Here is a 12,880-nt window from a genome sequence, read left to right on the forward strand (position 1 = left end):
TTACTTAGAAAACTTTTAAGCTATAAATAGAATAACGAATGGAGAAATTAGAGGCTAGGAAAAGTCATCTGTGATCTCTCTACCCTACAGGGCAAGTATGATCTTTTTTATGTCTCAAAAGTCAGTGGTTTGTCATTGTTGCTGTTTGCTTGCCTGCTTTCTGGTGGGTGTTTTTCTGCATGAAGTACCCATGTCCCATGCATAGTGTCCCATACGGTGCTGGAAGATGAACCCCCTAGGTTGGAAGGCACTCTAAATACACAGTGGCTGCAATAATGGACTCAAACATATCAACAACCAAGATGGTACAGGACCAAGCAATACTTCATTCTGTCATGCATGGGGTCCCCATGACTTACGGGAAACTCAGCAGCTACCAACAACAGGAGAATGGGACCCAAACCCACCTGCTTGGATCTTACATTCGGGGGAGGGAGAGGGAGGGAGGCGGAAGCCAGGAGTGACCTGTACTTAGTTACAGAGACATACCCAGGGTGTCATGGAACACATGGAGGGCCCAGGGTGCTCGGGGGTGGGTGGGTATCAGAGAAGCTTCCAGGAAGGGCTGGGGCCTGTCTGGGTACTAAAGAAGGACAGAGACTTCCAGAAAGTGATGAGCCAAGGGGCAGGTGCCGTAAACTGCATGAGGGGTCAGGAGAGGAAGAGGAGGAGACAACACCCCACAAACCACCCAGGCTTGCTGCCGGAGAGGCACTGGAGAGAGACGGGCTGTGGGCCCCTGCTGCAGATCCTGAACTTTGTCCAGAGTAGGGCACCTGTGGAATTCTGTGTGGACCACTTCTATCACTTGTTCTGTCTGTGTGCCCTCCCAGCAGGCCCTGAGCAGCTGAGGGCAGGACCCCCTCACTGTCCTCCATATGGTGCTCTCCAAACCTCATGTGGAGCTTGGCAGTAGAGGCGTGGCTACAGGGCTGGGCTTTACACAGCGTGGGTCAACAGGGACCAGGACAGCTGGCCTCTACAGAGCATGACTCAACCCAGGGCAACTGTTGAACAAGGAGCACCTATCTCTTAGGCCCCCAGAGTTCAAAGTCTTTTTAAAAGAGGAAGCTGAAGAAATCAAGTGTCCTTGAGTGATTACCCATTGCCATCGAGTCGATTTCGACTCATAGCGATCCTGTGGGACAGAGTAGAACTACTCCATAGGCGTTCCAAGGCTGTAATCTTTAAAAAGCAGACTGTCACATCTTTGAAACTGTCGACCTTTCTGTTAGTAGCCATGCACTTAACCACTACAACACCAGGGCTCCTTAAAAAAAAAAACTCATTGCCATCGAGTCGATTCTGACTCCTATCAGCCCTATAAGGAGTGGCTGGTGGATTCGAAGTGCCAACCTTTTGGTTAGCAGCCAAGCTCTTAACCATTGCGCCACCAGAGCCCCTACATAGTGTCTTACCAAAAATTACCACTAGATGGCGCGAAGTGCCTTTAATGAAATACGCTATCTGGGCAGTTCAGACTTTGCAATTAGCATGGCATTTTTCATTTCCTTGTCACAGAAACTTCAGTTGATGCGATTCAGGGAACCAGAATTGCCTGTCCTTTCTGTTGCACCTGTAAAGGTGTCACCCCCAGGGGTTTTGCACGTGGTCTAAGTTCAGGTTACCTGAAGGAGGGGCTACCAGCTCCAATCTCGGGCAGCTGCAATCTTCCATCCTGTGGGTCAGTGTTCTCACACCTGAGCCTGCATCATCATCTGGAGGGCTTCTTAAAACAGATTGCTGGACCCCGCTCCCCAGAGTTCCTGAGTCAGCAGGTTGAGGTGGGCTCAAGAGCTTGCATTTCTAACAAGTTGCCAGGTGATGTAATGCTGCTGGTCCAGGGACCACAGTCTGAGAACCCCTGCTGTGGAGGGTTCTGGAAGCATCAGATGTGATGCCCTGACCGTAGGCAGAACCAGCTGCCACAGCCCCGCCAGGCTGGAGCCCTCAGGCTGCAAGGCGTACTCACACCATCACCACCGTGTCCACAATCACGGTGGCCATGCTGAAGGGCTGGACCACCAAACCTCCCTTGCAGCTCTCAGCTTAGCTAGCTCCTCCATTAGGAATCCACTAAAATCTTTCAATTACCACAAAGCCTGACCAGACTTCTGACCTACAGAACTGTGGGATGAGTGGCTGTTTTGTTTTGTTTTGAAGCCCCTTAATTTGTGGTAACTCATTACAGCAGCAATAGAAAATGAATTTCCATTCCAGTCGGTGTCAATTCTGACTCACAGTGACCCCATATGTGTCAGAGCAGAAGTGTGCTCTATGGGGTTTTCAGTGGCTGGTTTTCCAGAAATAAATGGCCAGGTCTTTCCTCCGAAGTGCCTCTGGGTAGACTCAAACCACCAACCTTTTGGTTAGCAGCCAAGCGTATTAGCTGTTTGCACCACCCAGGACTCCAGAAAACTAATATGACTTGTATTTTACTAGGCCCACTGCTAGGTCTTGTTATTTAAGGTAACATATTATGATATATGAAATGGTTTTATCATGTTTTGATACCTGTTTCAATATAAGTGGTTTCCTTTTAATTATATGTACCTTTAACAACATTTTTCTGAGAAGGGGGTCCACGGGGTTGACCAGACACCAAAGTGGGGAGGAGTTATGGCACAAATGAGAAGGTTAAGAGCCCGCTTTAGAGAAACGGAAGCATCTGAGTAAACTAGTAAGTCTTGTGGTAGCAACTAAGGGTGGAAATGGGTGGCTAGCCAGATGGTTTTGTTTTGTATTCTCAGAAACTAAGTTAATCTTTTATGAAATGTATTTTTATACTCAACAAACACACCTAGGTACACAGAGAGAGAAACACTCTTTTTACCCTGGAACTGGAGTTTACTGTATGAGGCTGGGCCCTTTATCTTTCTCAGTGTTGAGGGAAGTGTTGTCCAGCTTTACAACCATGACCACAGGAAGAAACACATTTCACACTGTAAGCTATTCACATCATACGAATGTGCGTGTGTGTACTCAGACAGGTTCCTCAAGCCAAATCCTACCTTTTTACCTGCAGTGTGCGCTGCTATTTCTTATTCTATTTTAGTCTAGTGTTGATTTCTTTTAAGGCCAGCTGATTCCACTGAATTGATTTTACAACCCACAAATGAAACTAACGAGTTATAACTCACTGTTTGAAAAATACTGGTCTGGAGGACCAGGAGAGGTCTCGCCTCCCACTTCCCTAATCACTCACACGCACCTACAAACACACACGCTCACACATACATACTCTGTCTCTCACACACACATACTCTGTCTCTCACACACACACCTTCCCTCTCAGGAAAAACTGCACATCACCTAGCAGCCAAACTGAAGTGTCTAATCCCTAAGCCATGGTTTGTCCATGTAAGGAGGATGGGTTTTAAGGGCATATTCCACTTCTCGAACCGTGACCTTTACCTCAGCGGATAATCAAAAGACCCCAGTTCCATTCCACTGGCCCTCAAAGACCTGCCGTGTAGGGAGAGGTGGACACAGAGGTTTGTGCAGTGCGTGGGGGTGGGAATTAGGATATCTTACCTCTACGTCCCAAAATAGCATCCCGAGCAGATCTGGAGGGCACTGAGTATCGTCTGAAAGTTGCCACCTTTAGTTGTGGGTTTAACAATTATGCCAATTTTGTAGACACTGGTAAAGGACCCCGGGTGGTACAAACAGTTTACGCTCGACGGGTAACCTAAACCTTGGCAGTTCAAACCTACCAGGCAGTACTACAGAAGAAAGGCCTGGGGATCACAGCCAGGAAAACCCTATGGGGCAGTTGTACTCTGCACAGGGCGGGAGGGGGGCGTGAGTTGGAAATGACTAATGGTAGCTAACAACAACAACAAGGCATCGGTAGGAGACAGAACAACATACGTTACCAAACATTCTAGGTTTTCTATTAGAGTCAGATGTTTACAATTTTTGTTCTCCTGCCCCTTCCAAGTAGTGTCAAACTAAATGTTGATTTACTTTTTGATTTGGAAAATGTGGCTATACAACTGTACGATGGTATTATATTTTAACCCGACATTCTCCATCAGAACGGCCAGGTGTACCGTAACAAGAAAACCGGAAGGAATGATCAAACAAACCATGAAACTCATTAGCCAAGAAGGCAGGTCACAAAAACAGGAATTGAGATTTTCCATAGAGTTTAGTTTCCAAATTAAGCTTCACCAAAAAAAAGGGGGGGGGGAATGTGAGCTTTCCTCTAACAGTGTCTGACTTGAGGCAGAAACCAACACAACCACTCTCCCAGGTCTGTAATCAAATTCCAAAGGAGAGGGTGCAAGGACGTGAGACGAGAAACAGGAAGCACGGATCCGAGCACATGTGGGATAAAAATCCCCAAACCCCACTGCCGTCAATTTCAACTCATAATGACCCTGTAAGACAAAATAAAACCGCTCCACAGAGTTTCCAGGGCTATAAACCTTTAGAGAAGCAGGTTGTCACATCTTCTCCCTCAGAGCAGCTGGTAGGTTTGAACTGCCTTTTTTTTTTTTTTTTTAGTTAGCAGCCAATCACTTAACTACTGCGCTACCAAACCAAAAAAAAAAAAAAAAAAACCAAACCTGCTGCTATCGAGGCAATTCTGACTCACAGCAACCCTGTAGGACAGAGTAGAAATGCCCTATAGGGTTTCCAAGGAGCGGCTGGTGGATTCAAACTGCCAACCTTTTGGTTAGCAGCTGAGCTCTTAACCACTGTGCCACCAGGGCTCCCCAAAATCTCAGAATGTGTCCATTTCTTCTTATTCTTTAAAACAAGTTGATGGGGCAAGCCGAGTCACTTGTGTTAGAAGTCAGGACAGCACTACCCTTGGTAGGGGAGCGTAGTGACTGAAGGGGAAATGCCAGAAGCTTCTAGGGGCCTGGGAACTGGCATGGCCAACTGTCGTAAATTGCCCAACACTCTATTGGGAACCCTGGTGGTGTACTGGCTAAGAGTTCAGGGGCTAATCAAAAGGTTCGAATCCACCAAGCGCTCCTTGGAAACTATGGGGCAGTTCTACTTTATCCTATAGGGTCACTATGAGTAGGAATCAACTCGACAGCAACGGGATTGTGGTTTTTTTTTTTTTTTTTTTGGTTTCTACTGGTTTTAGCACCGAAAGTCCAGCATCCTTGGGAGCTCCTCAATCCTGGGCAAACCAGGATGCTTGGTCCCCTGCGTGGGATGCTCTGTCTCTTCAGCTGAATGCTGGGTACACGGGTGCGTGCACTTTGTGGAGTCCATCAGCTGAATACTTACATGCTTTTCCGTACGTATGTTACGCATGGTGTAAAACCCAACCTAACCTGCTGGGCACTCATACAGTGGCCCACCAACAGCAAGCAGTGGAAAGTGGGGTGCAGAGCAGTACCTCAGCTTGCAGCCTGGACTTCTGTGTCTGCAGGTGGGAGAGGGTGGCCTGGCTCTCCTCCAGCCGGCTCTGCAGGGCAGCAACTTTCTGTTCAGTCAGGAGCTCCTCCTGTGGGAAGAAGGCCAGACTTAGCTGTCATGCACGCTTGGGCCTCTGAGGGCCTCACTTCCCAAATCCAGAAAAGAACAGGCAAAGGAGGTGTAGGGTCCACATGGCCACTGTGACTGCCCTTCTACTTGGTCTTCAGTCACATCAGAATCATCAAATGCTTATGAGTGGAAAATGCACGAGACTGTGTCCGGAGACCCGAGCTTAGACTTGGCTGTTCTCAAAGCCTCGGTTTTCTCTTGTGTAAAAAAGAAAATTCGTACTGAGGAATTTTCTTTGGCTCTAATTCTCTGTGTCTATGGATGACAGTGGGGTTCAGTGGTAAATTCTCACCTTGTGGGGGAGACCCAGGGTCAGTTCCTGGCCAGTGTACCCCATGCACAGCTCCCACCCATCTCTAAGTGGAGGCTTGTATGTTGTTATGATGCTGAGCACATTTCAGCAGAGCTTTCAGATTAAGTCAGACTAGGAAGAAAGGCCTGGCAATCTACTTCCAAAAATCAGCCAATGAAAACCCTGTGGATCGTAATGGTACAATCTGCAGCCAATCATGGGGATGGCACAGGACTGGGTAGCATTTTGTTCTACTGTGTTGTGGGGTCACCATGAACGGGGCCAACCGGATAGCTGCTAGAAACAAGACTCGGGTGAGCCTGGTCAGTCTGAACTCTGAGCTGTCAACTCATGCTAGACTTTACGGCAGGAGTTGAGCCGTTGGGGCTCCCAGAGGTGAGAGGGAAGCTGGGAGTCCCGGGGAGGCGGCCAAGGAACCGTTAACACTGCTCAGAATGACTTAGAGGGGAAAACCCTGCCTCGACCCCTGCACACTCTGCCCAGTGGACGCCCCTTTTCTGACTGGCCTCTCCACTGTCTATTCAAACAGGCAGTTCCCGGATTACAAACGAGCTCCATTCCTAAATCTGTCTTTAAATCAGATTTGTACGTAAATTGAAACAGTTCGGTATAGTTGGTATCTAACATCAGTCAGTCAAATGTTTGTGTTAGTATATAGTACAGAGTGTACTTTTCTACGCATAAAAATTTAAACACTTCCAGATACATGAAGACATCCTTAACATAATAATACGGCAATAACGATAATGTTTTGATGTGCGTCACAAAGTAGTGCCTGTTTGTTATTATGAGCCATTGAATGTGACTCGAATTTTAATACAATAGGCTTTACGGGGATTGGCTTATAACGAAGGGTTGTGTGTAAGTCGGACATTCCTAACCCGGGAACTCCCGTATCTCAATTGCTTCCCAAAGCCTGGCTGCACTAGAACAGCGCCTTCTGACACAGACACGCCAATCCAAAGCTCCTCAAAACAGAAAACAAATATGTACACCAAGTGCTCACATGTCCAAGCCTATATGTTTATAGCAGCCCCCGATGCACAAACACCTAGCGATGTGGCGGGAGCAGAAACACAGACACAACACTAGAGTAACAGCAAAGGAAGCAGGTGTGACCCCAGGTCTCAGGGCCAACCACGTGGAGAAGACATCTGGAGACATAAACCACAGAAGCCCTCACCTGTTCATTCCTGCGCTCCTCAGACCATGGAGGCACAGGTCTCTCTTGGCCTCTCTTTCTGTGTCTCTCAGTCTGTTTCCCTCCATCTCTGTGTTCCTTGTTTCTCTGTCTTTCAGTCCCTGTCTCCCTGACTCAAAGACACAGACAAGGGGGTAGCTGGGAGCAGAAGGGACTCATATCCCTGGGGACTGATGTATAAGGGATATGCAAAAATCCCAGCTTTGCAAATTCTAGCCTTGCAGCCTCGGCATGGAGGGAGACACACAGACCACCTCCCACCCAGCCCCTAAACAATGCGTCTGGCCAGGCCTCTGCTCACTCCTTAACACCTATTCATCTTTATACCTGCCCTATCCCTGTCTGCAGGGTGCCCAGCACAGTGCCCCACATGTACTAAGCACTCAGACCTCACGTACTTACTGAAAAGGAAGCAAAACAGCCCTGCAGCCATCCGCTGGTGGCCAGGAATGGGACAAAAACAAGACTGCACTATCACCATGTCTGAGTGCAGACAAAAAGAGCATCATGCAACCGCAAAAACGACCAAACATCACTCTCCCCATTAACACACGTGATGCAGTTTCCTTTGTCAACTGCAGTTTGGCCACACTCCATTCCTCCCACCTCCTAGATACAAATTACGAAGATGAAGGTACTGGATCATAGGACTAGCCCCCTCTTCCTGAGAACACCCAACCCAGAGTAAGCCCCTGCTTACTTGAAAAGGCCAGTAAATCAGCTGCCATCAAGTCGACTCCAGCTGATGGCGACCCTACATGTCCGAGGGGAACTGTGCTCCACAGGGTTTTCAAAACCAAAACCAAATCCATTGCCACTGAGCCAATTCCGACTCATAGCAACCCTATATGACAGAGTAGAACTGCCCCAATATGGTTTCCAAGGAGCACCCGGTGGATTCAAACTGCCGACCCTTTGGTTAGCAGCTGTAGCACTTAACCACTAGGCCACCAGGGTTTCCAGCGGCTGCTTTTTTGGAAATAGATCACTAGGCCTTTCTTCCCAGGTGCCTTTAGGTAGACTTGAACCTCCAACCTTTCAGTCAAGTGTGTTAACTATTTGCACCATCTAGGGACTCCCTGCTTATGTGACCCCTCTCCAAAATCTCCTGACACAGGCCCTGCTCCTATGACAGTCCCTCCCACACCCTCTTGCTGAGACACGCTTCAGCTCTCCCCAAGTGCACACTCCCTTGATTAAGAGTAGATGGCAAACCCAACTGTATTTGACCAGAAGGGTGTCCCCAGTGGGCTCTGGCTAGTGGACATTGACATGTTGGCTAACTGGCCTGCGTTCCCAGCGATCACGCTGGTTGAACCCTCAGTGGGCTCTGATTCGTAGAACACTGATATATTAGCTAACCGGCCTGTGTTCCCAGGGATCACGCTGGTTGAACCCTCAGTGGGCTCTCGCTGGTGGATGCTGACATGTTAGCTAACTGGCCTGTGTTCCCAGGGATCATGCTGGTTGAACCCTGAGCGGGCTCTGGCCGGTGGACACTGACATGTTAGCTAACTGGCCTGCATTCCCAGGGATCACACTGGTTGAACCCTCAGTGGGCTCTGATTGGTAGAACACTGATATATTAGCTAACTGGCCTGCGTTCCCAGGGATCACACTGGTTGAACCCTCAGTGGACTCTGATTGGTAGAACACTGACTTGTTAGCTAACTGGCCTGCATTCCCAGGGATCACGCTGTCAGTGGGCTCTGGCTGGTGCACACTGACATGTTAGCTAACTGGCCTATGTTCCCCGGGATCACGCTGGTTGAACCCTCATCTGTGCAAAAGCAACTTGGACATTTTCTAGGACAGTAATAAGAGCCCACAGAAGTAAACTGAAAGCAACCATCTAACTTGTATTGAGAATTTTTAAGCTAAGGCTAATAAAGAACGTAATGCTTTCTTAGTCAGCACTGAGTTCTCAAACCTGATTGTGCACATGAACTGCCCGCGTCTGGCTGAAACGTAGGTTCTGACTCAGTGGGCCTGAGGGCAGGGGCTGGGGAGCCTGCATTTCTAACCAGCCCCCAGGGGATGCCAATTCAACAATATAAAGTAGGTTCAGACAACCTCTATCTATATTCTCATAATGTAGAAGAATTTTGTAATAGATTATTAAGATTTAAAAGGTGCACTCCGATGTAGGACACCTTTGAATTAGAGGGGAAATAAGCGAAAAATAAAAATCAGGTATCTGGGAAGTAATCCCTGACACAGAAAATGAAGGCTGAGGGGAAACTATCTTAGGTCTTTGTAGCAGCCTTGGTTATTAGGTTAATTAACGAGAGCAAGAACCTGCAGAGGTAACTGGGGGCAATTTAGACAAGAATATCTTAATGAAGGCTAAAAAGGTAACCTTCCTGCCTCTTAGATGCTACTTGGCAGGGTTCAAAGGTCCATTTTGTAACAAACTGGGGGATTTCTTTGGCTTTGATATAAAAAATTAAGATAGAAGAAAAGTTCAAGCAACTAGCTGTCCTGGCCCACTGGTTCTCAAGGACATTGCACCTTGGAATCCCTGGGGAGCTGAAAACCACTGAGGTGGGGCTCCGCCTCCCTGGAGTCTCACTTGCATCTACTTGGGGCGTGGCCTGAGCACACTTCCCCTGTGATCCCAAGTGCCCCCAGGGGTGAGGACCACTGTCCCTGCTCATCTCTGCAAAACCCACTGCCTTCGAGTCGATTCCGACTCATAGCACCCCTACAGGACAGAGTAGAACTGCCCCATAAAGTTTCCAAGGAGGAGCTGGTGGGTTTGAACTGCCAACCTTTTGGTTAGCAGCCAAATGCTTACCCACATCGCCACCAGGGCTCCCTCCCATCCCTACAAAAGGAAGCAGACTCTTACCAGCTGAGTTGTCCATGGAATCAGCCCACAATATTCTCCAGAGAAGGGGCAAAGTTACATTTTTTTGTTTTAATTGGCAACCTTTTCAGTTTATGTCCACATATGTCATATTATGGAGCCCTGGTGGCACAGTGGTTAAGTGTTTGGATGCTAAGCAAAAGGCCAACAGTTCGAATCCACCAGCTGCTCTAGGCCACCCTATGGGGGCAGTTCTACTCTGTCCTATAGGGCTGCTATGCGTCAGAATTGGCTCAACAGCAACAGGTTTTTATATCATATTATACATCACAAAATAATAGGAACAACATCAGGGAAAAAATACATTACCATCCTGTTGAGCAGCTAGAAAGCTACGCAAAGAAGAAATTTGGAGCCTGATACTGGGAATAACGGTTTACATCCGAAGCCTCATTTAAAAAAAAAAAAAAAACCAGCTTCAATAATCTCTATCCTGTCCAAATAGTTTTTTTTTTATAATTTATTTTATTTTCTGTTGCTGTTGAAAATACACACAGCAGAAACATACACCAATTCAAGTTTCTACATGCGCAATTCAAGCTGCGTAACTGTTCTCACCTCCTTCTGTGAGCTGAGCTGTTCCTCCCCTGTGAACATAAACTCGCTGCCTCCTCAGGTTCCCATCTAATCTTTCAAGTTGCCGTTGTCAATTTGATCCCATGCAGACAGATCTTACAAGAGTATAATAATGCTCAAGGCAGAATTCTTTATTAGTTAAACTACTGCCTTCCCGAATCGTTTTCATGCCACAGACTCACAGTGCAGGGGTGGGGTATCCAGTAGGCAAGGCAAGCACGGTGCGTACCTTGCTTACCAAATCCTCTGTAGCAGACAATTTCACTTCAGATCTCTAAGTCAGCACACGTAAGCCCAGGTTTACGCATGCTTACTGGGTCATTCGCCCCTGTCAGGGACTGTAAATTCGAAAAGAGGTTTTGATTCTGTAGGAAGCTGCTGTGGGGCTGGGAGAGAGACAGATGCCAGCCATACCTAGAAGCAGAATCTTTGATGTGGTGAAAAAAGTGTGAAATTGTTCACCACACATAATCTGGCCTCACGTAATCATTAGCAGAACCTGGTCTTGAAAACACGTCTTAATCATCTGAGGCTCTCTATGTTCAAAATTTATGGTCAAATTAATAACAGGAACAAAAAACCTAATTAAAAAAAAAAAGGCAAAAGATCTGAACACATATTCTACAAAGAAGATACATGAATGGCAAATAAGCACATGAAAAGATACTCAATGCCATCAGTCCTTAGGGAAATGCAAATTAAAACCACAAAGAGAGGTACAACACACCTATTAGAATAGCAAGAAAAAGGAAAAAAAAAAAAACTGAGTATCAAGTGCAAAGCTACAAGATCCCCACACAGAGCTGCTGGGGAATCAACAATGGCACACAGGCTTTGCTCGTTTCTTATAAAGTGCACAAGGAAGAACTAGCTGCTATTGAGTGAATTCATACAAGGAAGAAGTCCCATAATTCTCCAAAGGAAATACCAAGAAAAACGGTCAGGGGTACTTTATGTCCTCAGATGTCCAAGTATCACTGTTTGCAGTATGAGTTTAAAAAAAAAAAAAACAGGAATACAAATTTGTATTCAGATTTGGATACAAGGTGGAAGTAGGGAAGAGGTAAACACCCAGCTTCTCCCCTAACAGCTCTGCCTGGCACCTTTCCCTAGGTCTCCGCCCAGGTCTAGCAGGTCCAAGGGGAGGTGGGAGACATTATCCCCGGGAGCGATTTCCCTCAGGCCTGGTTTACCTTCCCTGCAAGCTGCAGCTCAAATCCTTACCTCCACCACTCCACCCAGCATGGTAGATGCTTGAGGGGTCACCTGTACGATCTGCTGCAGGATGCTGACATAGGTCTGAACTTCCAGAAGATTCTGTTGGGGGACGGAAAGCATTCTCATTAACACTTGAGCTGCCTGAGTTTCTCCTGATAACACTAGGAACCTAAAGGATGAATACTTTCCTGTGTTTCACCATCACAAATAGGACAGACTGTGAACAAGATGACGATGAAGACGGTGAATCTGCTGCCGCTTCCGGCCCCGCCCACCATGTGCTGTCCCTGCGGTGGATGGTTCGTATCTCGTTTAATCTTCACAAGAACCTTAGGGAGATGAATGAACTGAGGCTTGGTCTATTCTGGAGTCCCTGGATGGTGCAGTGGAAACCCGGGTGGCGTAACGGTTAAGACCTACAGCTGCTAACCAAAAAGTCGTCAGTTTGAATCTACCAGGAGCTCCTTGGAAACCCTATGGGGCAGTTCTTCTCTGTCCCATAGGGTCGCTACGAGTCGGAATTTTTTCGGGTTTGCTTTTTTTTTTTGGTTTGGGTGGTGCCAATGGTTAACATGCTCAGCAGCTAACCAAAAGGTTAGAGGTTGAATCTACCCAGAGGTGCCCCAAAATAGTCTGTCAATCCTTCTGAAAAAGAACCATTAAAAGCCCTATGGTGTGTCTACTCTGACATGGACGGGGTCACCATGACTTAGAACTGACTCCCTGGCAACTGGTGGGATATACAGCCCATCAGTCACTGGGTGAAGGGGCAGTAATTCCCCAGCACTTCCCTATAAGGGGAGCCCTGGTGGTGCAGTGGTTAAGAGCTTGGCAGCTAACCAAAAGGTCAGCAATTCAAATCCACCAGCCGCTCCTTGGAAACCCTATGGGCAGCTCTACTCGGTCCTGTAAGGTCACTATGAGTTGGAATCAACTCGATGGCAAAGGGGTGTTTTTTTTTTTTTGGATTTCGCTTTAAGATAGGGCAGCCATGGAGAAAGCCCTAAGGTGAAGAGATGCAGATGCTGACCACCGGAGGCAGGCCAGAGCCCGTGCAGAGGTAAACTGGCATCCAGGTCAGGAGCCCCCAGGTCAGCTGCACTCACTTAACCCATTTCAGAGATTCAGATGAGGCTCAGAGCTAGGCCACTCACCCTTGGTTATACAACTCCAGAATCTGAACTCAGAT

General features: G+C 47.4%; 1 protein-coding gene across 1 annotated transcript in view; it reads right to left on the bottom strand.

The window, feature by feature from the left end:
- Positions 1-12,880, bottom strand: part of BFSP1 (beaded filament structural protein 1) — a 47,265-nt gene that overhangs the window by 16,058 nt on the left and 18,327 nt on the right. The window contains exons 4-5 of the mRNA XM_049869467.1: positions 11,698-11,790; positions 5,366-5,473 (exon numbers count right to left, since the gene is read on the bottom strand). Of these exons, the coding sequence (XP_049725424.1) occupies positions 5,366-5,473; positions 11,698-11,790 (201 nt within the window). The remainder of the gene's footprint in view (positions 1-5,365; positions 5,474-11,697; positions 11,791-12,880) is intronic.

The sequence above is a fragment of the Elephas maximus genome, chromosome 25 (assembly GCF_024166365.1).
Source record: "Elephas maximus indicus isolate mEleMax1 chromosome 25, mEleMax1 primary haplotype, whole genome shotgun sequence".
In the NCBI taxonomy this organism is placed as follows: domain Eukaryota; kingdom Metazoa; phylum Chordata; class Mammalia; order Proboscidea; family Elephantidae; genus Elephas; species Elephas maximus.